The sequence below is a fragment of the Gopherus flavomarginatus genome, chromosome 5 (genome assembly GCF_025201925.1).
Source record: "Gopherus flavomarginatus isolate rGopFla2 chromosome 5, rGopFla2.mat.asm, whole genome shotgun sequence".
In the NCBI taxonomy this organism is placed as follows: domain Eukaryota; kingdom Metazoa; phylum Chordata; order Testudines; family Testudinidae; genus Gopherus; species Gopherus flavomarginatus.
Window position 1 is genome coordinate 37673062 of NC_066621.1, and position 27029 is coordinate 37700090.

The 27029-nt window shown below is 49.7% G+C and overlaps 4 protein-coding genes across 4 annotated transcripts in view; 3 read left to right on the forward strand and 1 right to left on the reverse strand.

The window, feature by feature from the left end:
• Window positions 1-26873, forward strand: part of LOC127052538 (zinc finger protein 239-like) — a 232021-nt gene extending 205148 nt beyond the window's left edge. The window contains exons 2-3 of the mRNA XM_050956365.1: window positions 24402-24514; window positions 24933-26873. Of these exons, the coding sequence (XP_050812322.1) occupies window positions 24941-25987 (1047 nt within the window). The 5' untranslated portion in view covers window positions 24402-24514; window positions 24933-24940 and the 3' untranslated portion in view covers window positions 25988-26873. The remainder of the gene's footprint in view (window positions 1-24401; window positions 24515-24932) is intronic.
• The window catches only part of LOC127052619 (major centromere autoantigen B-like), a 362626-nt gene that overhangs the window by 120982 nt on the left and 214615 nt on the right, over window positions 1-27029 (forward strand). The gene's annotated exons all lie outside the window — the stretch shown is intronic.
• Window positions 528-9076, reverse strand: LOC127051489 (zinc finger protein 251-like). Its single transcript, XM_050953810.1, has 4 exons — window positions 9014-9076; window positions 8349-8472; window positions 1766-1879; window positions 528-1407 (listed from the first exon to the last, which is right to left on the reverse strand). Exons 1-4 carry the CDS (start codon window positions 9074-9076, stop codon window positions 1097-1099), a joined length of 612 nt encoding a protein of 203 aa, XP_050809767.1. The 3' UTR covers window positions 528-1096.
• The window catches only part of LOC127052532 (zinc finger protein 92-like), a 153186-nt gene continuing 139621 nt past the window's right edge, over window positions 13465-27029 (forward strand). Inside the window, exons 1-2 of the mRNA XM_050956357.1 lie at window positions 13465-13675; window positions 20680-20762. Coding sequence (XP_050812314.1) covers window positions 13483-13675; window positions 20680-20762 — 276 coding nt within the window. The 5' untranslated portion in view covers window positions 13465-13482. The remainder of the gene's footprint in view (window positions 13676-20679; window positions 20763-27029) is intronic.

The following is a 27029-nucleotide window of genomic DNA, read 5'->3' on the forward strand; positions in this document are numbered from 1 at the left end:
CCTTTCCTTTGCAAATTAGAGAAGTGGGGAACTCAATGACCCTTACAGGCTATGTGGGTAAAAAGTTATACAACTTGTCTCCTCCTGTAGTTTTCCTTTTAATAGAAATTAACTTTGAAGCTAAGCAAAATAAGTTCTATCTGAAATACAAAAAAATTAAATCTATACTGGACCAATATTCTCTTAAACAATCTTTCTCACACACATTCTCCCAACCCAGCCTTTGGAGGGAGGTTTTCTACCAGAACTCCTTACACTACATAAAATAAGAGAAAACTAAGGTCTAGTCTATGCTAAAGATATTTATTGGTGTAACTATATTGCTCAGGGGTGTGAAAAATACACATTGGTGAGAAATGTAGTTACATAACCCTCATCCCCTGTGAAATAACACTACATCAGCAGGAGAGCTTTGCCTGCCAACATAGCCACCGCCGCTTGTGGGGGCTGGACTAATAAAGTCCTAGGGAAGAGATTTCTCCCATTGGTGGAGAGCATCTGTAATAGCAGTACTATAGCTGCACCAACATCAGCTTTATTGTGTAGCTAGAGCATCAGACACAAAACCTTAGAATCAGGACTCAACATGCGAGTATTCAGAAGTCTGAAATTGGAGCTTGACACATTTGTTGTCTCATTGGTTACCATCATTTCTACAGTCTGAAAGTCCTTGTTATCCACTCAGGCAGCCAGTTTGGGATCCAAGGGGAAGGACTGTCCTATGAAGCACTCTCTCTTTGGATCCAAACGGTGAAGGATGATTGTTCTCAATCTAACCCTGGTATCCTCTGAAAGGGTAATGAGACACACTGAACTAGGAAGTGGAGTTGGACAAAATTTCTTTGGGCCCTAAGGTGTTCCCACACTCACTGCTTTCAAAGGGGCTCTCCCCTGTGTGGAATCTCTGATGCCGAATAAGATGTGAGCTGCGACTGAAGGTTTTCCCACACTCATGGCATTCAAAGGGCATCTTCCCCATGTGGATTCTCTGATGTGCAGAAAGGGCTGAGCTCTTAGTGAAGCATTTTCCACATTCATGGCATTTATAGGGCCGCTCCCCTGTGTGGATTCTCTGATGAACAGAACGGGTTGATCTTCAAGTGAAGTTTTTCCCACACTCACTGCATGTACGTTCCCTCTTTCCTATGATGATTAACTGCTGTGTTGTGGTTTCCTTGACGCTCTTCTGAGTTCCCTGACAGGAAATAAATTTACCCATTTTCTCTCCTGGCTGGTTTCCCTGCTCTCTTTCTGGTGTGGGCTGAGTCTTGCATGATTTTCCCTGCTCATGACTCTTTGACACATTTCTTTTTGATCTTTGCAATAATTCTCTGTGTTTATCCACTTGCTCAACATTTTCCTGCTGAGAATTCTGCTCCTCTTTCTCACATACCATTGCGTCACCTGCTGTGATAGAGACAGAAACCTCAGACAGGGATGGAAAGGGGAAGAACAAACCAAAACAAGTGCTGGGGGGAGGTCAAATAAAAATCAAGAACTGAACTCTCTCAAACTCTTCCCCCAAATAGGGGAGAGGAGGGGATCAATTCAGCCTCCTCATCCCATCCAAATTTGCAAGGGGAAGGGAGGAAGCTACTGCCTGGTGTCTGCTAGGATCTACAGGAAGCCATGAACTATATTTACCCTGAGGATATGACTCCTGCTAGGGACAATAATAAACAGAGACCTCCCAAGGGCTTTTAGGGTGTCCCAGATGTTTCCTTCAGGCACTTACAGATTCTGAGTTGGTTTAATGTTTCTTCACCTATGCAGGAAGCTCTCAGCATCTCTCTTTCCTCTGAACCCTGGAGGTCTGGGACCCATGACTCTTCCCCTTGTTCCAGCTGGGAGATCACATCAGGTTGGGAAACTGGAAACCCTGCTCAGATAAAAGAAAACAAAAGAGTTCAGTGGATTTCTTAAGACTTGGTCATAAAAAACATTCTATTAATTTATCTTCAGTGCTTAGTGTGACCTGGTGTGCCTGAGGCAGTTATCATAACCTTAGTCCCAGATTTGGACCTTAGCGTCCAAAATATGGGGGTTAGCATGAAAACCTCCAAGCTTAGTTACCAGCTTGGACCTGGTACTTGCTGCCACCACCCAAAAAATTAGAGTGTTTTGGGGCACTCTGGTCCCCCTGAAAAACCTTCCCTGGGGACCCCAAGACCCAAATCCCTTGAGTCTCACAACAAAGGGAAATAATCCTTTTTCCCTTCCCCCCTCCAGGTGCTCCTGGAGAGATACACAGACACAAGCTCTGTGAATCCAAACAGAGTGACTCCCCCTCTCCGTTCCCAGTCCTGGAAACAAAAAGCACTTTCCTCTTCACCCAGAGGGAATGGAAAATCAGGCTAACAAATCCAACACACACAGATCTCCCCCCTGATTTCTTCCTCCCACCAATTCCCTGGTGAGTACAGACTCAATTTCCCTGAAACTTCCCAGTAAAGAAAACTTCAACAGGTCTTAAAGGAAAGCTTTATATAAAAAGAAAGAAAAATACATACAAATGGTCTCTCTGTATTAAGGTGACGAAATACAGGGTCAATTGCTTAAAATAATATTGAATAAACAGCCTTATTCAAAAAGAATACAAATCAAAGCACTCCAGCACTTATATTCATGCAAATACCAAAGAAAAGAAACCATATAACTTACTATCTGATCTCTTTGTCCATACACTTAGAAACAGAAGATTAGAAAACAGAAACTACTTCTCCAAAGCTCAGAGAAAGCAGGCAGACAGAAAACAAAGACTCAGACACAAACTTCCCTCCACCCAGAGTTGAAAAAATCCGGTTTCCTGATCGGTCCTCTGGTCAGGTGCTTCAGGTGAAAGAGACATTAACCCTTAGCTATCTGTTTATGACAGCAGTCCATCCTGAAAATGCCAAAGTCAGGGCAGATGCTCCCAAAACTGGTGGTTAACACTGAAGTTAAACTCATTGACCAGTCACAAAGTGTGCTTCTGATCACCCCACACTGGTTATTGAGAAGCTGAAAAAAGAAATCATACAGCCTCCTTTATTGCATTGTACTTCTGACTCCCAGTCAGCATCTAGGTCCGGTACAGTGAGAGGTTATTTAAAAACTCTGCACATATAAACAAAATGTTCTTTTGACCCCAAATGGTCAGCCACAATACCAAGTCAGTATGGGTTTGGATCTTACTGAAAATACCATGATGCCAGACAATACTTTAGCATCTAAACTAAAAGTTTAGATAAGAAAGAGAAAGAAAACCAGAAACAGAAATAAAGTTGACAAATGGGAAAGCAGTCAGATACATTCAGAAATCTATATATCAGGTTCTTAGCAGTATTGGTAAGTTGCCGGCTTAAAAGTCTGTTTGGAACACAGCCACAGCTTGGATGGATCATTCAGCCCTGTGTTCAAGGTTTCAGTTTGTATAGGTGCTGACTTTTGGTTTTGCCGGTAGGTGCCCCATCCTGGCTCTGCCCCCTTCTCCAAAGCCCTGCCCCCACTGTACTTTTTCCTGCCCCATCTCCCTAGACTCTCCTGAATGCTGCCTCTGCCCTAACTGCCTCCCACCTACTGCTCACTCCTTTCCGTCCCCTCCTGCCGTAAGGCTGAGCGTTCTTGTGCTGGAGGGATGTTCTGCCAGTTTTGAGGGGAGGCTATTTTCAGCATATTTATACACTTTCAGTGTACTCATTGAAAGTGTGTCTATAACTGGTATCTCACCTTCCTGATGTTTCCCAGTTCTTGCTCTCTACATGTGTCCCTTTTCCCATCGCTCTCTTTCTGCTCCCCACCTCCTGGTGCCTCTGTTTAGTGCCCGCTCCCACCCACACACTCAAAGCAGTTCTATCTTCCCCCAAATCCCAGCCCAGAAACTGTGCACCGAGCCAGAGAGAGAAATTTAATTCAACAGCCCAGCATAGAAATGACCCATTTATTCATCCTGCTATATGGCTGCTGTGTTACTGCAGCTTCTCCCAGTCCCCCAGGCTGCAGTCCACCCCCACTTTGAAGCTCGCTCGCTGACTCCCTCACCCACTCTGCAACTTTTGTGGGTGGGGAGCCCCAGTGGGATGATGGCCAAAGGCGGGAGGCAGGGGTTGCTTCCTCTCCCAGGCTGCAGCAGCCCAGCACCCTGAAGGAAGATAAGCTCAGGCGTCCCAAGGTGAAGCAAGGCAGTGTCTCCTGACTTAAAGCTCATACATGGCGTGAATGCAGCAAAAGGAATGCAGCTCCCAGGGAAGAGGAGATGGGGGGTGGATGGATCCAGGGGAAGGAAATCAGTCTTTCCTGATGCAGATGCTGATGGGCGCGGGAAGGGATAAACTTCATCTCGGGTAGGAAAAGCCCCTCAGCCAAGCTTGACCTGGTCAGGGGAGGGCGAAACAGCTTTGAGGGGAGCAAGCGTTATTTTCCCAGGCATGAGAGCCGGCCATGGAGAACAGCCCACGGGGAGGATGCGGCTAGAAGCACTGGTGGCGTGTTGGCCCCTCTTGTCCCCCCACATATGGGGGAATGGATGCAGAGCCCCGGGACCTGGGTCAGAACCGTAGGGGTTGGGAGCTCCCAGAGCCCACATGGGAAGATTCTGGGCACAGGCAGGGTCCGGGCTGGGAAGGTGGGCTGCTCATTTGCACCTGGGGCTAGGGCTTCAGTGAAGCCCTTCTCACCTTTGGCCGTGGCTCGGTGCACCCAGGTGGCTGGCTGGTGCATGGGGATGGGGCGAGCAGCTGGCCTCAGGCCAAGTTCACTCATCAGACACCAGGGCAAACTTTTCTTAGAGGAGCAATGTCTTTTGGTTTGTCCCCCTGCCCAGCACTAAGGGGGCCCACCGCTGGTTTCTCCTGGCTGGAGGGGGAGCACAGGTCCTGGGGGAGACACCAGGGGGGGCTGAGAATGGCTGGCTCAGTCCTTGAGAAACTCCCCCCAGCCCATACTGCCCCCATCAGCCCCCTGGGGCAAGCTGAGAAGCTGCCCAACCATCTCCTCCCAGCTCCCTGCTGAGAAGCTCCCCACCCCATCCCCCTGCCCCAGCCCAGAAGCTGCCAAGCCCTGAAAATTAAAAGAACTCACACATGCCTGCAGTGGAGCTGGGAGCTACAGCAGCTGCAGGGAAAACAGCTGATAGGTGAGCGTTGGCACCAAACAGCTGATTGGCCACAACCAGCCAAAGAGCTGATGAGGGCTGCTGAGCATGCTAAATAGCTGATTGGCAGTTGCCAACAGCTGAGCTCCCTCGTGGGTGCAGAGCCCCCACAGAGTCAGGGCCTATGGCGGTTTGTAGAGAAGTTGCTCCAGAGGTAGGAAGAGGGATTGAAGACAAAATGTGGATGATGCAGCTGCCCTTTATATTCCTTTTGCCATGTGGCTTGTACTTCCTGTGTCCCAAACACAAGCTTCACAGCACAGGGCATGGAAAAGCCTTGGAGTTCTCATTACACAGGCATACCCCTGCATGTCTTGCTGACTCAGTAGGTGTATCCCCCTGATCCTTTCCATGGATTCATTGTACAGGTGATGACCCTGGATGGGCCATTAAACGGGGTAGGCAGTGCTGATGTCAATAGAGCTGGGGGTGTCACCCAGAAACGCAGTCCACAATGTGGAATACAGATATACGCTATGTATCTACATCTCACACTACAAAGGTGATACAAACAAACAAAATGATAATACTTGGAAATTATAACATTTTCCCTGACACCCAACACGACATATCTAGCACAATTCATTGCAATTTTATCATAGTGGGATTATTAATAAAGTAATAATAATATAAAGTGTCTCACAATTCCAGGCAGTGTCACACTTAGTAAACCAGTGAATTCCCAGAATCAGCTGCCCAGTCCTTGAAGATGCAGAACACTCTGCTTAGAAGGGATTGAAATACCCACATATCTGCTGGGAACACACACAGACAGACACTGTGTCAGTCTGTAATCTCATGTTCACTCTTCTGGAAAACTATGATCAATTTGTAGACAGTCTGGTTTGTGAAGTATCACTTGAAATTGCATAATCTACAGAATATTATCCTCCTGTTAAAATGTGTAACAACACTGTATGGAAAGTGATGAGATTTTACTGTCTGATATTACAAAAAGTTCCAATTCTGGGGAACACCCACAGACCAGTCCCTCAGAGACAGCCGGGCAAACAGCTGGGCAAACAGCCATTCACTGGCAAGGGGAAGGTGTGAAGAAGACATTTACATTCCATCACAGGGACACCTGAAGCTCAGATCTACACCAGACAGCCTGGCACCATGACTCAGCTGAGAACTGAAGTTGTTTCTAATAGAAAGGACTGAATTATAAAAAGAGGTGAGGAAAATCTCTCTCTCTCCTTTCACTCTGCCCATGACAAATCCTGAAGAACTGAACTTGGGCAGCAGGGGCAGGTTAGGGAGAGTCCTGACTGAAAGGAAAACCAGCCTGTCCCAGCATATGGTGAGAGAAACATTTGCTTTGAATCCATTTTAGCTTGTTAACTTAGACGTTAGTTTGTGTTTTATCTTTGCATTTCTTTTGTAAACAATTCTGATTTTTATGCCTCATTACTCGTAGTCACTGAAAATATTTTTTTTCCGGCACTTAACAATTTTGTTTTACCTAACCAGTGTGTTTGGATTCAAGTGTGTTGGAAACTCCATTTGGAATGACAAGGTTGGTGCATCATTTTCCACTGATGAAATGACAGATTTCATATGAGCTGGCGTTGTTCAGTAGTGTGCTGGACAGGGCAAGATGCACATTTCTGGGGGAAGTCTGGGACCAGAGAATTTTCTGGGGTTCTCCTGTGGGGTACTGTAATTTGTGAGTCACTGACTAGCAGCACTCAATACTGTGAAGCTGGGAGCGAGTTACACGCTGGAGACTGTGTGTTAACTGCCCAGGAGTGGCTTTTCTCATAGTAAAGCAGTGTAAAAGGCACCCCAGCTTGGGGAACTGAGGGGACAGCTGTTCAACACTCCAGATTGCACTGTGGTTAATGTCACAGACACTCAATTTCAAAGAGGTTCCTAAAACACAGAGAAAGTAAATCCATGTCCCAGAAATCGAAGACTCCGGACAGAGGGCAAGTCCCCCTGGCTCTGCTTCTTGCTGACTGAGAGGTCCAGAGACAATGAGAGAGTCCTGGGGAAGCTGGGAATTGTAACCATGGGCTGGTGGGGTTCAGGGGAGAAAGGGAACAGGAAGGGCAGAGATATTACTGATTGCAGGAGCCCAGTAGTAGATGTCAGGATAACACATTGTTTTCCAGTGGGCTGCACTATCTCATCTATACATATGAAATTATGGAGACTACATTATCTGTTTCCACTCAAGAGAGATTTTGGAGTCACTGTGGATAGTTCTCTGAAAACAGCTGCTCAACGTGCAGTGGCTGTCAAAAAGCAAACAAAAAGTTGGGAATCATTAAGAAAGGGATAGATAATAAGACAGAAAATATCATATTGCCTCTCTATGAATCTATGGTACACCCACTTCTTGAATATTACATGCAGATGTGGTATCCCCATCTCAAAGAAGACATATTGGAATTGGAAAAGGTTCAGAAAAGGACAAAAAATGATGAGGGGTATGGAACAACTTCTGTATGAGGAGAGGTTAAAAAGACTGGGACTTTTCAGCTTGGAAAAGAGACAAGGGGGGGATATGAGAGAGGTCTATAAAGTCATGACTGGCATGGAGAAAGTAAATAAGTGTTATTTACTCCTCATAACACAAGGACTAGGAATCACCAAATGAAATTAATAGGAAGCAGGTTTAGAACAAACAAAAGGAAGTATTTCTTCACACAACGCACAGCCAACCTGTGGGACTCCTTTCCTGAGGAGGTTGTGAAGGCTAGGAATATAACAGGGTTTAAAAGAGAACTGGATAAATTCATGGAGGTTAACTCCATTAATAGCTATTAGCCAGGACGGGTAAGGAATGGTGTCCTTAGCCTCTGTTTGTCAGAGGGGGGTGATAGATGGCAGGAGAGAGATCACTTGGTGATCGCCTGTTGGGTTCACTCACTCTGGGGCACCTGGAGTTGGCTACTGTCAGTGGACAGGATACTGGGCTAGATGGACCTTCGCTCTGACCCAGTACGGACATTCTTATGTTCTTACGTTATGCTGGACCTAAGCCCCAGTTTTACTTGAGCAAACAGCAGATATTTGACACTGTATGATACTGATCCTGTGCGCTGTTCCCGAAGTGTTCTGCAGCAGGGAAGGGTCTCTGGTAGCATGTATGTCACTGGCATATTGCAGTGATGCAGAAACAGGACAGAGTAAGGATGGCATTGGGGGGTGGCATGAACCATCTCTCTTCATTTCCCCTTCCAAGAACCGAGGGGACAGGAATCCTTACCCTCTGAGGTCACATTCTCACAGTTCTGCATGACGTCTCTGTACAGAGCTCTCTGAGTGGGGTCCAGCAGAGCCCCCTCTTCCCTGGTGAAATACACAGCCACCGTCTCGAAGGTCACTGGCCTCTGAAAGAGCAAGAGTCCAGCACTCAGTACCTACCGCACCACTCACACTTTCAATCAAATGGAAGCTCTGGTGGATGATAGTCAACAGAGTCCCACCCCCACCCCGCTCAGAGAATCCTGGAAACACCAGGGTGAGGGGATGAAGAAAGAGCCCCTTGTCTCTCCCAGCAAATCCATCACACACCTAATAGCCATAGACTGATACAGGAGATGGAGCCCCTGGTAGGGTCCAGGGAGAGCTCCCTGGTAGGAAGCCCAACAACCTCCTCATTGCGAGGAGCTGGATACCAAAGGAGGGGAATCTCCCCTATGTCTGACTGGTGGGTGCCCCCTTCATATCTCACAGCAGCCAGTGGTTAGTCGGGTCAAGCTCCAGCACCGGGAGTCTGGTCAGTTTTCCTAGCCCCATGTAGGTGTGTTATTTTCTGTTCCAGAAACGAGGGCATTTCAACCTCCTAATCTCATGGGTCTGCTCCTAGAGTCCAGGCCATTTATTAAACAACTCCCAGCAGGTTTGCAACAGTCTGTCCTTCTCCCTTACCCCACCCTGTGAATTTCCTGTCCCGGGTTCAGCCTCCAGACCAGACTGCACAAATCTTCCCATCTCCGGTGTATTTGCTGTTCCTCTCCCTCCACAGGAACCCACCAGCAACCCCCAATAATCCCTACCTGAGCCGGCTCCACTGCAGCCATTTCTCTGCTATGTCCCATGGGAGGATGGGATGAGCTAGAGCGAAACGTGGACGTCATTCTGCAGCCTGGCAAGGCAAGAAGGTCAGTTGTGGAGGTTTCAGAACAGGTTTTAGTTAGTTTCACATCACGATTCCCCCAGGGCCTTTCCCTGCAGACAGACATCCTAGATTATGCCATGCTGAGAAAATGCTCGATCTCTTTATTACAGTGTAGACCTGACCTCTCCTGCCAGGCTAAGCCCAGAGAGAGATTTTTAACCTCCCTTCTCCGTCCCTCCATCCCATAACAAAACCCTGGTCTACACTGGAGGTGGAGGTTGATCTAAGATACGCAACTTCAGCTATGAGAATAGCGTAGCTGAAGTCGGCTTACTTAGATTGACCTACTGCAGCATCCGCCTGCTTCTGCTAATCCATCGACTCCGCATTTCCCCCTTGAGGCAGTGGAGTACTCGAGTTGATTAGAAGAGCACTACCTGCCGATCTGGTGGTAGTGTAGACCTGCCCTTTGTCTCTGAAGACAATGCTAGAAAAGAGCAGATCCAAAGGCGTTATTATGGGGGATTCCCTCGGAATCTGACCCCAGGGCAGCCACACCCCAGCAGGGGGAATATGGCATCAGGAACTGGTTTTTCCTTTGTCTGATCCTTTTCTTGTTCACTGGAAAGTGGTTCTGCCCAGGGATGCTGCAATACATGTGTCTGGGTGGACTAGAGAGCTGGAAATCTCTCTCCTCATTCATTTCTCCCACTGCCCCTTTCAGTCTCTCTTTCCCCTGTCCTCTCTCCCTGCTCTGCTGGCTGGGAAAGTCCATTCCTGGTTCTTTGCTCTCCCATGGCTGGATTTTCTCCTGGCAACTACTAATGGGAGGAGAAATGGGGTGTGTGTGTGTGTGGGGGGGGGGGCTGTTTGTGCAGAGTCACTTTCTTGCCAATCCCCAGCACTTTCTCTAAGGTCTGTCTGTTACCTGGAGTCTGTGGCTCAGAATTTATATTAACAGAATCCAGGTCTGCTAGTACCAGCTGGAGAAAGTCGTCACCTGGGCTGGGCAGAGAATAAGCTTTAATTAAGGTCACTTCCCAGCACAGAACCCCTGCTGGGGGAGCAGCAGCTGCTAAGCCTGATATCCCAGATCACAATGGAGGCTGCAGTGTCTGATCCAGGAAGCTGAACCCCAATGTCCTGAGCAGAGAGGGATAGAGCGTTTGAGCAGCCTTCCCTCCTTTAGCTCTCTGGGGAGACCAGCTAATGAGAGCCCTTCCTCACAGGGAGAATCTCATTTGCCCCACTGTTCATCCGGAGTCACTCCTTGTCTTTCCATACAGTGACTCTGGATTAAAATGTTCTCAATGAATCCAGATTTCAGAAAGAATGAGTCCAGAATGCTGTGGAAGATAGTGCCATAGTGTGGCTGTGCTAAACCCCTTCCCACCTCCCTCAGCCCTCAGATCTAGGATAAGGAATCGGGGCAGGAATTTTCCCTATGAAACTGGAAGTTCCTGCCATTTTCAAGATGGGAGAAAAGCAAAATCTGTCATTTCACCTCACAGTGTTTGATAAGTGGATAGAAAGTTATCATGGTGAGTGGGCCTGGCTGGGGAATGCCAGGAAGTGCTTGGAGCCAGGATTCTGGCACAAGCTGATGACATAGAAGGAGCATGGTTAGTAGCAGCCCCCCGAGCCTCCATCCAGTGGTCCCCAAACACCCCCAGTACCCAGACTCCCCCAGCCAGGGTCCCACCATATATTCCCTGGGATCCAACCCCCAAAATCCCTGGCCAGAGATCCCAGATACCCCTCAGAGCCACACCAGCCAGAGAACCCCCACCAGATCTTCACTGTCAGGCTAGGAATCCCAAAGGGTTCCCCCCACCAGCCAGGGATCCCAATTGGGAACTCACTGCCTGCCTAGGACCCCCGCCTGCCCTTCAGCAGAAAGGTAAGACATGTCCATGCCCTGTCACTAGCAAATAATGGTCACCATGGATCCACCCCAAGGTGGCTACATCTTAGCAATGTGGGAAGCAGTCCCTCACAGAGACCATTTGTGGGTTTGGGATACTTCTGGACCCATGCTGCATTCAGAGTGACCTCCTCATCCCGTGTCAGCTGGAGAAAAGAAAAGGGTCCAGCCACTTCTCCTGTTACCAGCTGGGAATCACTGATCTCCCAAACAGGGGGAGGCCTCTGGCTTTGATGAATCTTAAAGGTGTGGCTGGTCTCTTTCATCGGAAAACATTTTAAGGAGGGAACAAATGATTCTCAAAGGAGAGGGGAAAGATGATCACTGAGCAATTTAACCTCCTGCGATCTCCAGGATGGACAATGACTCAGGGCAACAGGTTCCCTCCAAGGAAGGAGAAGTTGTTGGGATTTAGAACAGCCCCAAACATGAAAGGATTTTTAATTGATATTTGATAATGATGTAGAAAGAGGGAAATCCTGAGCTTTGAGATCAATGTTCAGAAATGAAAGAGAAAGGGTGGAAATCTGAGAGATTTTGGATCCATTTTTGCCAATTATAGAGAGGAAAGTGGAAAATCAGAGGGATTTTATAATCAGTTGTTGGTATGAGGTAAAATCTGAGTGTATTTCACATGGATATTTGATAAATGAATAGAGCAGAAATGGGCAACATTTGCAAACATGTTATATCCATGAATTTGAGGAAAGCTATAAATCTCTTTTCTTTGTATTTTATCTTTAGAGAGACAGGGAAAAAATCTCAGTGCATATTCACTTAGAAATAGACAACTAAGAGAAATGGGGCAAATGTGTAGGGTATTTTATATCAGTCTTTGAGATTTGCACAGAAAACATGTCACAAGGTAGGCAATTGACAACATGAAGAAAAACACCAAGATCTGAGGGGATTTTATATTGCTATTAAATGACTAAAGGGAAAAGGGGGACTGTTTGACTGGATTTTATGTGACTGTCCAATACAGAAACACAAAATGATGGTTCCCCCCACTGCCACCATTCACATGGGCAGCAAGGAGCCCTTTAAGGAGCTGATTTAAAAGGGCAAGGGTAGGGGGGAGCTGGAAGGCTCCCTGGACAAAGGAAGGGGAAGCAGCAGGTGATGGACAAGTGACTGGCAACTGACGACTGGAGGAAACTGTGTTGGTAGTTTGGGGCCACTGGGTGGGATTGGGAAACTGGGGTCTGGGCAGTCTCCATGGGGGACACATGCTCCTCCCGTCCCCGCCTTGGCAGAGAATGGGCATCCCATCCCATCCCCACTCCATGGGCTGCCAGGTTCTGGGGAATGACTCAGGGCAACAATTTCCCACCTGAACAAGGACAAATCGCTGCAGATAAAATGGGTGGGAAAACTGCCACATTGGAGAGATTTTAAATTGACACTTAAGAAGTATAGAGAGACCAGGACAATATCGGGGGAGATTAGAGAGCTGATCATTTGGGGGGAATTTCACTGGATTTTATAGCCACGTACGATAACGAGAGGAAAGGGGAAAAACTTTGAGAGACTTTGTATGTGGGAGGAAGTGGCACAAACAGGAAAGGATTCAGTTAACTTACCTCTCCCATGGGAATTTCCTGACTGCACAGAAATAGTTCGAATTTCTCTCTCCAATGACCTTCTCCTCTGTGCAACCCCGATTTACCCCCTCTGCCCCACGAGCTCAACTCCTGCTCCTCCCCCCAGCCCTGATTTTGCCATTCAGCCCTCTCCTAACCCTGCTTCCAGCTGCTTCATCCCCCGACCATCAATTTCCTGCTCAGCCCCTGGCACCCCTCTGCTCCCTGTTGCTCCCATCGCCCCTTTCCAGCCCCTGGAACTAGTGCTCAGCGGAACGTTACGGCTGATACGGGCAGGGAGAAGGGCAGCGGCTTCAGCAGCTGTTACTGAGCATGCTCAGTGCCCGGGATTAGCACATTGCTATGGTGAGCAATTTAATACTCTGCCCCTCGCCCACTGGGCCCCAGTCTCTGCCCCCCCCGGGTCTCTCACTGATGGGAGGCTCCGGGCCGGGGCTGGGGCAGGCAGAGCCCGGGGCTGCCTAGGGGGCGGGTCCCAGCTGGAGAAAGCCCCCTCGGCCAGGCACGGAGGGGTTAATGCCGGGACCCCCCGCACAGACTCGGGAGCAGCAGCTGCTTAGCCCGGGCCCGGTTCACACGGAGGCAGCAGCAGCAGCTTTGTTCTCCCGCCCCCTCCAGGGTTCGCACGGAATAGGCGCAATTTCACCTGCTGAACTCCTCCCGTACCTGGGCTGGAGAGGGCGGAAACGCCCCGGGGCAGGCTGGGAAATGTAGTTTCTGACTCTCCCGGTTGCGTTTCCCGTCTCTGGGCATGCGCAGATCGGGGAGCGGGACGGAGTGTTTTCAGCTGCTCCATTGTGATCTGGGAGCCCGGGCGGAGCAGCGGGGTCTGTGCAGGGGAGACACGTTAACCCTCCCGTGCCCGGCCCGGGCCCTGCTCCCGCTTGAGCCGCCTGGGGCCGCCCCAGGCTTCGCCTGCCCCGCTGCGGAGCTGCAGCCTCCAGGTACCGGAGCGATCCCGGGGGGCGGGGCCGGGCGGTGACTCTGCCCCAGTGTCCGGGGGGACCCGGTATCTCGCAGCGCCGGAATCTGCTCCCTGGGGCCGCGCCCGGGGAGGGCTCGGAGCTGCTGTCCCCGCAGGAGCCCAACGACCCCGGGCCCGGCCAGGCTTCGCCTTGCGGCCCCACGGGGGGGTCCGGGGGGAGGAGACCAGCCCCCACTGGGTTCCCGGCTTGGGGCTGGGCGGCGGGTGCCGGGGGGAAATGAGACCCGGCTGGGGCGGGGGGGAGACTTGGGAAAAGGGTCGGGTGGAAAATGTCTGTGCAGCCCGGACATGGCCGGGGGAGGAGAAGAGCTGGTGACCTCCGAGGAGCGGGGAGAGAAGGGGGGGCTGAGATCCCCTCGGATTTACCGCTGCCCCCTTCTGTGGGGACCCCCCCATCCTCTCCCGTCTTTCCCCCTTTCTCTCTAGAGAGCTATGAGCAATACCCAGGGTGACCCCCCCTTCCCCCAAATGCCTGAGAAGTTCCCTGTTCCCCTCCCACAATTGTGCCCCATTTTCTCTGCACTTCGCCAGTGTCCAGTTCAAATGTCAGGTTTGGGGTGTTTCCCCCCTTTTTACCTGCAGTGATTTGTCCTTGTTTAGGTGGGAAATCGTTCCCCTGAGTGATTGCTGAACTGGGCACAGGGTTAATGAGCAGAGACTGGGGGAGCCCTGAGACAGGGACACCTCTTGGCTGGGCTAGGGGGGCCACTGTCTGCTGGTAACAGGGCATGGGAAGGCCCAGTAAGGGAAGGGAGGAGCAAGCGTCTCCAGATGGCCCAGCCCCAGGTTTTCCAGTCCAGCTATTTTCCCTTTCCCACTTGCCCAACCTAGCAGCCCCTCCCCCCCCCCCCACTGCCACCACCTGCTAGTCACATTCCCAGATCCCACTGCCAGCCCCTCCCCACAGCCAGTGATCTCCTGGCTCCAGCCCCACTCCTTTCTCCTGTGAAAGCCACATCACCCAGGACTCCCTGCTGGCCATGTGAATGTGAGGCAAGAAGAATCCATCCCATTCTGTTGTTGATTGAATATCCCTGTATAATCCCCTCAAATTTCCCCTTTTTTTCTTGAACTGTTGAATGGTGACATAAAATCTCCCCGGATGTTGGTGCTTCTCTCTTATGTTGCCAAATATTTGGTTTGTGCCCCATTTTCTCCTCAGTTCTGAAATACTGATATCAAATTCTTGAAAATCTTTCCACTTTTCTCCCCAAGTGTCTGACTGAAATGAGGGCTCTTATCGTACTGAGCATGGTACAGGCCTTGCCTGAGATCAGGTCCCCCAGTATGCCAGGCACTGCACAAAACCCTGAACGAATTTGGGGCACTGGTTGTGCTAGGAACTGCTCAGAGCCCTACAGCGAGCAGGGACCTTGTTGTACTGGGTGCTACAGTGACCCTGACTGAGCTCTGGACCCCTGTAGTGCCAGGCCCTGCATCAACACCAAGTGAAATCAAGCTCCTATTGTGCCAGGTGCTGCAGAGACGGCAAATAAAATCAGGGACCTTGTTGTTCCTGGAGCTACAGAGACCCCAACTGAGATCTGAGCCCTGTTCTGCCAGGTGCTGCAGAGACCCCAACAGAAGTCAGACTCCACTGTTGTGACAGGTGCTGGGGAGACCCCAAGTGAGATCTGTGCCCCTGTTGTGCTGGGCACTGCAGAGACCTCGTCTGACATCAGGCCCCCCATTGTGCCAGGTAAAACTGAGACCTGGACTGAGATCACAGCCCCCCTTGTGCCAGGCAGCACATGACTGTGGCACAGATTTCTCCCTCCATTGTGCTGGGCACCTCAGAGACCTCAACTGAGATCTGTGTCCCCGTCGGGCCTGGCACTGCACTGACCCTGACCCAGATCACGCCCCACCACTGTACTGGGCACTGCACTGACCCTGACAGAGATCCTGCCCCACACTGGTTCCCTTGCTGCTACTGGCAGAGAACCGCTAAGCCAGGGGTGTGTCAGGGCTCAACCCTCTGGCTGAGGCCTCGGGGCACTTTCTTCCTCTCTCGGGGCACCAGGTGAAACGGCAAAAGAGCCGATTGTCAGCAAACAAGGGTGAATAAAGAAATGAAAGAAAAGAAAAGAAAACAGTGGGGGCGGGGAACTGTGGACAAGTCCCACCAGGATATGGGCCCCTCTTACTTCTGGGGGCCCTGGGAGTGTCTCAGTCCCCATCAAGGTTTACTGGGTCTCCAATGCAAGTTTCAGCCTGCTCCTGCTTTGAGCTCCGGGGATCCCCACCCGCCCTCAGTGAAGGCCAGAGCCCTGGATGCTGCCAGCCCTGTCTTTGGGGCTGGAGATGCTCCACAGACTGTTCTCTCCCCAGGGTGGCCCCCCTCTTAGTAGAGTAGGTATCTCCTGTTAATGCCTGCTCCAGTCCTGGCATGGTTTGCAGGTGTGGAGGGGCTGGGCCAGTCCAAACTAAAGCAGCAGTTTAACCCCTTCTGTGCCAGCATGGGGGTTATATAGCCCTTCACAGGCACCCAGGCCCAGGGAATGCCCGCTATCAGCCTGATGTGATGGGGCGACCCACTGGCAGCATTGCCCTTGAGGGTGCTGCTCCCTCCTGCTCCCACGCCCTCCCCTCCTCCTTTACTGCCACCACAATGCCTGTCACCTTCACTGCCTGAGGGGTAACCCCAGAAGGTGAGTTTTGTTATCCCTTTCCCTCCCCTGCCCGCAGGATCCGTCGCTCACCCTCCGTCACTCACCTCTGTCTCCGAAGACAAGGTGGGTCCTGGGGCGCGGGTGATGCTGTGCTGGGGATCCATCGTCACTGAAGGGGCGGCAGCCTTGACCCCCCTAGAGGGTTGCCAGGATGCTGATGTGCACTGGAAGAGAACTGGGGCTTGACGGAGTCCATGGACCATTTGACCCACACTGAGTCACTGTAAAGCCCGCTCTGCAGTGCTGCAAATTGCTGCTGGTGGCATTGTGCCTGTAAGTCTCTGTCACGCTGTCTCCAGTGACTCGAGAGCATGAGCACCAGCCTCAGGCAGACTGGTGAGAAACAAGGCACAAACCCCGAACTGGTTGTGAGGTCTGTATGGCGATTTCATCAACCAAGTATCCAGTGTAAGCGCTTCAGGCACTGTAACAGCATTAACATGGGATCACAGACAGTCCCTTTGAGTTATCCCATGTATCTCACCACGCAGGGGAGCTCACCTTTGTGACAGATGGTCCCGTACACCACGGATTCTCAACTTGTTTCTTTCTGAGGCCCCCCCAACATGCTATAAAAACTCCATGGCCCACGTGGACCACAATAACTGGTTTTCTGCATACAAAAGCCAGGGTTGGTGTTAGGGGGTAACAAGCAGGGCAACTGTCTGCGGCCCCATGCCACAGGGGCCCCCACAAAGCCACATTGCTTAGGCTTTGGCTTCAGCCCTGGATGGTGGGGATCAAGGCCCTAGACTTCAGCCCTATGTGCTGGGACTTCAGCTTTCTGCCCTGGGCCTCGGTGAGTCTAATGCTGACCTGGCTTGCAAGCCCCCCCGAAACCTGCCATGGCCCCCCAGTAGTCCCCAGACCCCTGGCTGAGAACTACTGCCTTATACCACAAATCCCAGCAATGTTCAGGTTACTGCCAGTCCAGAGAACCAGCCACTTACTTAGGTCAATTGAATCTAGATCTCACAACAAAGACAACACTTGTAGCCAGTCCTGTCATAACCTGTATTAAGATTTATTTAAGGGGAAATGAGAGTTGTTTACAAAGTTAAAGCAGGTAATCATATAGATGCAGATGAGTTAGTCTTAAATTTAAAAGGTAATAGAAGCTTCTATAATAATCAAGTTCTACATATTCTTTAGGACTAACCCTGGCTAAGCAGCTGGGGATCTCTTGCTTATGCCTAGAAACTTTGTCCCCCAGAGTCCAAGCAGCATACAGATAATCAATTCCTTCTGTATGGGGGTTTTATCCCCTTCCTGCCATGTGCTCTGAGCTGCAAACTCAGCTAATGGGAAGTCAAGAGCACAACAACAGTCTTTTGCCTTCTTTAACATCCCATAATACTCTATCTGGTGTTGATGGACCTTTCCTGCCAGGCAGGATGTAATACATTCTATTGCCAATCAGCACTTCACCTAGGTAAAGTTTCTCTCATCTGGTGATTTACGTAGCCACAGAGGGTCACAATGCAACTGGTCAGATGTTAACCCAGGCAGCAACTCAGGGCTGGTCCACACTACCAGGGGAAATCGATCTTAGATACGCAACTTCAGCTACGTGAACAACGTAGCTGAAGTCGAGTATCTAAGATCGGATTACTCACCCGTCCTCACCGCGCGGGATCGATGTTTGCGGCTCTCCCTGTCGATTCCGCAACTCCGTTGGGGTTGATGGAGTTCCGGAATCGATATAAGCGCGCTCGGGGATCGATATATCGCGTCTAGATGAGACGCGATATATCGATCCCCGAGCAATCGATTTTAACCCGCCGATATGGCAGGTAGTCTGGACGTAGCCTCACAAGCATTCAATAAAGTCTAAACACTAAACATCTTCTTATCATTCTAATACCTGTTTTAAAATACTAACACAGGTGAGCCAGACGGATTCCAGCTATGCCTTTGTCCATGTTCAGTTAAGACATGGGGGCTTTTGCAAGAGCCAACACCTCATCTACCAGTGTCACAGGCAGGATGGGCAGGGATGGTGTCTCTAGCCTCTGTTTGCCAGAAGCTGAGATGGGTGACAGGATGGATCACTTGATGATTCCCTGTTCTGTTCATTCCTCTGGAGGGGCCTGGCATTGGCCACTGAGCTAGATGGACCATTGGTCTGACAATGGGCCATTCTTATGTTCACAGTCTCTATCAGGAGTATCAACTAATTTGGACTCAGTGGGGAGCCCCAGAAAGAAACAAGATGTGCTGAGGCAAGAAGGCCCAGTCTCAGCGCCTCCCACCACCCGGGTTCACACCTGCCAAAAGCTAAAACTAGCCCCGCCCATGAAAGGGGGCACTCCCAGGAGAGACTGATGCTCCAGCCTTTGTACAAACAACTTTGTAAACCTGAGACAGCTGCCTTGGGGACAATGACAGGGAGAATCTCCCAGAGTGCCTCCTTTGATTCTGCTCTTCTCTGGACTTTGGTTCATAGAATCACAGAACTGGAAGGAACCTTGAGAGGTCATCTAGTCCAGTCTCCTGCACTCAAGCTAGGACTAAGTATTATCTAGACCAGGGATCTCAAACTCCCAGCCCATGTGTGGCCCGTGGGGATCCAGCAGTCTTGGGGCCGGGTTTCTCCCTTGGCCCCACCTGTCGCCCCCAGGCGCTCCCCCCTCAGGACCGCCAGCAGCACAGTGGAGCTAAGCAGTGTCTGCCTGCTCATTCCAGTGGCTGTCCGCCCCTCCCTGGGGCCTGGGGTGGGGCAGGGCTCTGCCTCCACGTGCCACTCCCCGCCCTGAGGACCCCTGCTGCCAATGGGGCGCTGTGTGGGCAGTGCTAGGGGGCAGAAGCGTGGGGAGGCCCCACTACCAACCCTGCCTTGGAGCCCCAGGTAAGAGCCGCACCCCGCCTCCCAGAGCCTGCACCCCCATCTCCTCCCCACAAACTCCCAGAGACTACACCTACTTCCCACACACCCCACCCCCAAACTCCCTCCCGGAGCCTGCACCCCCACCTCCTCCACACCTTCCCCACCCCCAAACTCCCTCCTAGAGCCTGCACCCGCTTCCCACATACCTCCTCCCACCCCCAAACTCCCTGCCAGTCTTTACCTCTTCCCCACATATACCCCCTCTTGCCCCAAAACTCCCTCCCAGAGCCTTCATCCCCTACCTACACTGCTTCCCACATACCTCCTCCCACCCCCAAACTCCCTGCCAGTCTTTACCTCTTCCCCACATATACCCCCTCTTGCCCCAAAACTCCCTCCCAGAGCCTTCATCCCCTACCTACACTGCTCCCCCATACTCCCAGTCCCCAAACTCCCTCCCAGAGCCTGCACCCCCTCCCCACACTCCCCGAGCCCCCCAAACTCCCTTCCAGAGCCTGCACCTCCACCCAACACCTCCTCATCCCCCAAACTCCATCTCAGAGCATGCACCCCAGACCCTCTCCAATTCCTTCCCAGAGCCCAACCTCTCACACCTTCTGCATCCAAACTCCTCCCAGACCCTGCACCCCAATCCCCTGCCCCAGACCTCCTCCCCCACACAAACTCCATCCCAGAGCCTTAGGCAGGTGGGGGTGGAGTTTTTTGGGGGGAAGGTTCTGGGTGACATGAGTGACATTGGCCCACTGGGAGGATTTGAGGATGGCACTAGCGCTAAGGTAAAATGAGTTTGAGACCCCTGATCTAGACCATCCTTGACAGGTGTTTGTCTAACCTGCTCTTAAAAATCTCCAACGATGGAGATTCCACAACCTCCCTAGGCAATTTATTCCCAGCTTGGTATTGTCCGCAAACTTTCTAAGTGTGACAGAGCCCTCGTCCAGACTAACCCGCGGCATTGGCGGGTTAAAATCGATTGCTCGGGGATCGATATATCGCGTCTAGTCTGGACGCGGTGTATCGATCCCCGAGCGCGCTTACATCGATTCCGGAACTCCATCAATCCGAACGGAGTTCCGGAATCGACACGGAGAGCCGCGGACATCGATGCCGCGCCGTCCAGACTGGTGAGTACCTCGATTTTAGAAATTCGACTTCAGCTACGTTATTCACGTAGCTGAAGTTGCGTATCTAAAATCGATTTTAATTCCTAGTCTGGACGTGGCCAGAGAGACTCTGTTACTGGGAGGGTTTCACCATGTGTCAGAGGGTTACACCCAGGTGGGAGGGGGCTATGCCTGTACTGGAAGAAGGTCGCTCAGTGCTTCACAGTGTAGCAGAACCTAGAATGTCCATTAGCAGGGAAAAATCCTTGGGGGAATCAGCTTGTGGAATGGACAAAAGCCCCATCTGAATGCTCTCACATTGCCCTTCTCACCCTAGCAGGCTACAGAATAACATCCATATTTCGCTTCAGATCAACCCATCCTCCCACGGGGAAGGAAATGTCTGCAATGGAGCTGGCTCAGGTAAGGGATTATCAGGGAGCTGGTGTTGGGTTCTGCTTGGAGGGAGAGGAACAGTAAATGCATAGGAGGGTGGGAGGTGCTGGAGGTGGTGAGAGGCAGGAAATATCGAGGGTGGAGAAGGGGAGGGGACAGGGTGTGACAAACCTGCTGAGACTTGTGTAATCTAGGGTGTGATGGGTTGTCACCCCTGGGGTGCAGTCTGGGGGGCTTCTGGGAACCACTGTGCCCTCTAACCCTCAAGCTGGGCTGGCCCTTCTCACACTGCTTTGTTGGAGATTCAGCCAGCCTCTGTAGGCCCTGTTATCACCCAACATGACAGCAGGTGGCACCATACACCCAACTAAGCTACCTGAGTGCTTTACCTAAGCCACTCAAGGTCAGATAGAAGACAACAGCCAATTTCCCAGTTCCCCAACCTTGCACACCTGCTGTAGCAGAAATCCAGAATTATACTGTCTTATACTGCATAGGATCTGTATAATGTAAACTCATTAATATAGTTCACCTTCCCCCTCCATATGGGAAAGATATGCACAACAAGCTTGTGCAAACCAAGCTGAGATTTTCCCTGGACACTTCATTCAAAATACACTGGTTAAGATAAAGCATAAAAGAAGTTTATTGACTACAAAAAGATAGATTTTAAATGATTATAACTGATAGCAAACAGATCAAAGCAGATTACTTAGCAAATAACCAAAAACTCAAACTAAGCCTAACATAGTGGTTGGATAGAATTTGAATTAGTAATTTCTCACCCTGACTGATGATACAAGTAGTCCACCAAGTTTCCATACACAAGCTAGAAATTCGTTTACCCTGGGACCAGCACTTCTCCCAGTTCAGTCTTTGTTCCTCAGGTGTTTCCAGTTCTCTTGTGTGGGGAATGAAGCCAAGAGATGATGTCACACCCCACCATACGTAGCTTTTCCATATGGCAGGAGCCCTTTGTTCCAAACTGAATTCCCAGTCCAGTTTGTGGAAAAATACAGGTAACAAAATGGAATTCAGTGTCATGTGGTCTGGTCACCATAGTATAGTAAAGAGAGTTTTGCATTGTGCATACTTACAAGTTATGGACACTGCTGGAAACAAAGATCGAGGGGCAAGGGAGCCCATCAGAAGAAGGCCTCCTTCAGTTTACACTTTCTCGGTGACCTGACAAAATGAAAAAATGGTAACTAAGAGAGGTATTTTATCCACTTCCTTATGGTAATAGGATGGATATATACCATATCTGCTCCTTTACTCTGATTACAGTAATGTCAATAGCTGTCCCAACCTATATGTGGCCTTTGGGAAGTCCATAATTAAGCATCAAGGATTAATACTCATGATTTACATCACTTATTTATTAATAATTCTAATATATGAATGCGACCCAACTGCTGAGATACTGCATAGCAACCTAACTGCTAAAGCCCGCCCCTTCTTTCAGAATCCTGTGGGGTATTGCACCTCTTGGTGATTACTTGTTAGTTTTTCAAAATGTGGAGTCAAAATATCTCACCTGGGATTCTCTCCTTATCCTGAGGCCTATTCAGGTAAATCCCAGACTTCAGCAGAATCACTCCCACAAAGCCTCAACCTAATATAAGGCCCTTAACTGTAGCAAGCTCAGGCTATGTTTACACTACTGTGGCCAGCTGACCTACGCTGCACAACTCTAGCTGCGTGAATAATGTAGCCGGAGTGAACATAACTTAGGTTGAGTTACTGCCAGGTGTGCGCTGCGGGGGGCCGATGGGAGAGCATCGGGGTAGAGTCGGGTAGAGTACAGGGGTTGACCGGACAGCCATCTGCAGTAAATCTGCGGTTGATTTGGCGTGTCTGAACTAGACCTACAAAATAGACCACCAATGGCTCGATCTCAGAACGTCGATCCAGGCTGTAGTGTAGACCTGCCCTTAATAGCGCATTTCTCTATGTTCTCCTCCTTGCCCCTCCATGCATGTTCCAAGCCAATAAAGAATTTTCTGATAATGACATTTTATCTTTAGTGAGTATAAAATTGCCCACGAGACATGAGACTAGGTCAAAGATCATAAAATCAGGTTGGGGTCAACAGGGGTGAGAGTTTGGAGAGACTCTTGGCCCTCCCACTCCCCATCTGCAGCAGCCACAAGCTGTCTTCCCTCTGGGGTCCTGGGATCTTCGAGCCTGTCCCTCCTGAGTTTGCGTGACCCAGTTCTTGTTTCTTACATTCTCCTTTTCCAGAAGGATTAGAGGCTGTTGCTCCTGAATGTCAGTGTTTAATTCCCCAGCCTTCTCTTCACACTGGGGGAGTTTAATTCTCCCTCCCATTACATGTGAATCACTAGATTTCCTAATTCCCCAGAATGTGCTTTTGCGATATCACAGTTCTGCGACAGCTAAGCCTATGACCCGCCTCCATGGGGTGCTCAAGGAATGGCCCCTCGGGTATCAGGCCTCTAGCCAGCCCCTCTCTGTGGGTAGGAACCCACATGTCTCTCCTTTTTGACCAGGTTTGAGGATTGCAGCCTCTCCTACACTGTGTTCACTGGATTAACTTCCAGTTCCTGTGCTTTGCTTTCTCTCCAAGGGCTGTGAGCAGTGTGTGTGTGATAGAGGTGGGAATTTTGGTGATATTTCTGTGATGCCAATACACACCTCAGTTTCCCTCTGTGATTGGTATTGCTGTGATTAGAAAGAACAGGAGACATGAGGTGTTTCGTCACGGAGTTGTCATGGGGTGATATGAATGGGTCATTAATTACTGGCTGGGGCCAACCTACATCAGTGGAATGCCCGACAAAGACAAGGGAATAATTGTCACCTGTTCATGGGAGGATCTCCCCTTGGCTGAGTGAAGCATGCATGAACTCGTTATGTTTTTCGGAGCAGGAAGAACTGGGCTCGCAGATGCAGAAAGCTCTATTGGAGAGAAGACAAATGGACAGGTACAGTGAAAGGAAACCAAACTACTTTCTACAGCAGCATGGCTCAAGGGCATTGGCCAGTTTGGACTATATCGTCGTCTTTGCTTCTCTATCCTAATCTAAATACTTTCAGTGCTGTGTTTCAGTTGACTAATAAATCCTGCTGTGTTTTAAAAGTCTGCCCAGTGTCACAGCACAAACTTGCTCTGTGCGTTGAATGAGGAACAGTCTCTGAAGAGGAGTGTCGTTCAGCTGGGCCTGTTGGAAGAGCTCACAGGTTGAAATAGGAGTGTTGAAGCCAGAGGAATAGCAGCAATTTCTGGAAAACACTGGCCCTAGTCATAACATTAAATACAATAGTCTCAAGATCTATACTTGTGTTCATCAGATCTGTCCCTCTGCCTTCACATGGTTCACTTTGCTGGTGGGTTCCGCCTCTTCCCCCATCTGTGTCTGTCTTGTCTATTTAGATTGTAAATTCTTCAGGGCATGGGCCATCTTCTATTCTGGGTTTGTGCTGTGCCTAGCACAGCAGGGGCCCATGGTTCGTTGGCTCTTAGGCACTAAGGTAATTAATATAATTTATAATAATAATAACTCTTCTGCCACTTTGAGCCAAGGAAACCGGCTTTGGGATGTTACGTCTTAAAAATGAGCGGGGGTTAAAACCATGGAATATTCCTTGTGACAAGTATCCCACAAATTCCATGGACCTTCCTTGTTTTCTTTCCCTTCCCAGGGTTTCCAGTTTCCAAACCTGATGTGATTTTGCAGCTGGAATAAGGGGAACAGCTGTGGGTCTCAGACCTCTATGGCTCTGAAAAAAAGTGCTCCCGAGAGCTGTCTGCACAGGTGAGGAATTGGGTGAACCCTCTCAAAAACTGTCTGTGAATACAGGAAACATTTGGGATGCCCTCCAAAGACTCTCCAAGTTGTAAGCACTCCAAGTTCAGGATTGTTCCCCGCAGATGTGGAATCATTAGGCAGATGTCATTTATGGCTTCCCACCTATCCTGACTGACAGTAGGCAGCAGATCCCTCCCCAATCTCACTTTCCCCTGAGAGTTCTGGTGAGATGCACACCCAGAACAGATTCCTTCCTCTCTCTCCTGTGGGGAAGGGTTTGGGGAAAATCCACTCCTGATAGGTTTGATCTCTCCCGCACATATTTTGGTTTGTTCACACCTTTTTCCATTCCTCTGTCTGAGATTTCCTTCCTTTTGTGGTGCAGGGAGTGACCTATGTCTAGATTCTCTCTGTCTCCCATCAGGTGATAGGATGGTGAGTGAGAACGAGGAGACACCCCAGCAGGAAGATGCTGAGCAAGTAGAACCACATGGGACATTATCCGGAAGACCCAAAGGGAATGTTTCCGGGAGTTGTGCACTCCCAGAAAGAACAAATGCCTGTGAGACTAAGCACAGGCCAGAGGAAAACTTCAGTAGCCACTCAGACCTTATTACACGCGAGAGCATCAACTTGGAAGAGACTCGCTACAGATGCCATAAGTGTGAGAAAAGCTTCAATGGGAGCTCAGACCTTCTCACACATCAGAGAATCCACAGGGGAGAGAAACCCTACATGTGCTCTGAGTGTGGGAACAGCTTCAATCGGAGCTCACACCTTATCAGACATAGGAGCATCCACACAGGAGAGACGCCCTACACGTGCTCTGAGTGCAGGAAAAGCTTCAATCGGAACTCAAGCCTTATTAGACATCAGAAAACCCACACAGGAGAAAAACCCTACACCTGCTCTGAGTGTGGGAAATGCTTCAGTTATAACTCAGTCCTCATCTCACATCAGCGAATCCACACAGGAGAGACACCCTACACGTGTTCTGTGTGTGGGAAAAGCTTCAACCAGGGCTCAAGCCTTATTAGACATCAGCAAATCCATACTGGATGGACACCCTACACATGCCCGGAGTGTGGGAAATGCTTCAGTTATAGATCAGCCCTTCGCATGCATCAGAGAATTCACACAGGTGACAAACCCTTTGAATGCTCTGAGTGTGGGAAACGCTTCATGGATCGTTCAGCCCTCATCACTCATGAGAGAATCCACACAGGAGAGAGACCCTACATGTGCTCTGAGTGTGGGAAAAGCTTCAGTCAGAGCTCAAATCTTATCAGACATCGGACAATCCACAGAGGAGAGATGCCCTACACATGCGCTGAGTGTGGGAAGAGTTTTAAGCAGAGCTCTGCCCTGATCACACATCAGAGAATCCACAGAGGAGAGACGTCCTACACGTGCTCTGAGTGTGGGAAAATCTTCAATCGGAGCTCCAGCCTTATTAGACATCAGAAAATCCACATATGAGAGAACTTGATTCCGGCTGGCCAAAGCTTGTTTTTAAAAAAATCACAAATGCGAATTCCCACAGAGCGACCTTTGCACCATGTTCAGCGTGGTCTCTCAGCTCCCCTAGATGAGTTGCCTACTTCTGCCTTTTGCAGCTCCCCGTTCTTTGGAATCAGTCCTGTGATTTTTTTTTCTGTCAACTCTTTTCCTTTTGAGCTGTAGGAGTGTGTATCCCTCCAGCCAGGAATGTTCTTCACAGGGAGAAGAGGTGGGGGAGAGAGGTTGGATCCCAACAAGCTACACTGAGGTAAAAACTACCTGGGCCTTCCATCCACTAGGGCTGTACATGGCATTGGCTGCTCAAGTTAGTGATCTTGGTGTAAACAGACAATTATAGTTGTAGTGCAGCTGCAGCCTAGGTGCAGTGGTTGGCATTAGCTTTCCCCTTGACCTGACCTAAACTCCATCACCTTTCCTAGTCAAAACAAACCCTGAGCATCACGGTTATATTGTCCCCCCATTTCAAAGCAATTGTTAGTCATCAGTGACAATGAAATTAAACATGAAGTTAATTAGTGTAACGTAAGAGGCTGATTCTGTGATAACTTTCAGTGTTACATTATGATTCAGGTTTTCTTCTAGTTCTCTCCCTGCCCCCTCCTACTCTATTGGAAATGGTGGCTAATCCTGAAATTAAAACCTCACTGCGAAGGAATTAGAGTGGGGGAATATGTGAAAGAAATAGCATGCACGAGAAGAGAGACCCAGTACGGCCTGTAATTATTTCTATTTAAAATGGAATTTATTTTGATAAATTTTAAAATAAATCTTCTGTTAAGAGGAAAATTACTTGAGACAAGATGTGCAACCTTTTACGCATCCTGTACAGGACTGATATGTTTTTGTTTGTTGGTTTGTCTGTCCTCCAGTGGTTGCTTTTTAATAAAAGAATCATTTTGGTTTGAAAGCAATCTTTATTCCATTAACTGAAAGCAAACAGAGCCCTGCAAAGCAACAAGCAATTTTCTTAAGCCTTCATAGTGCTTCGTCTGCACCAATA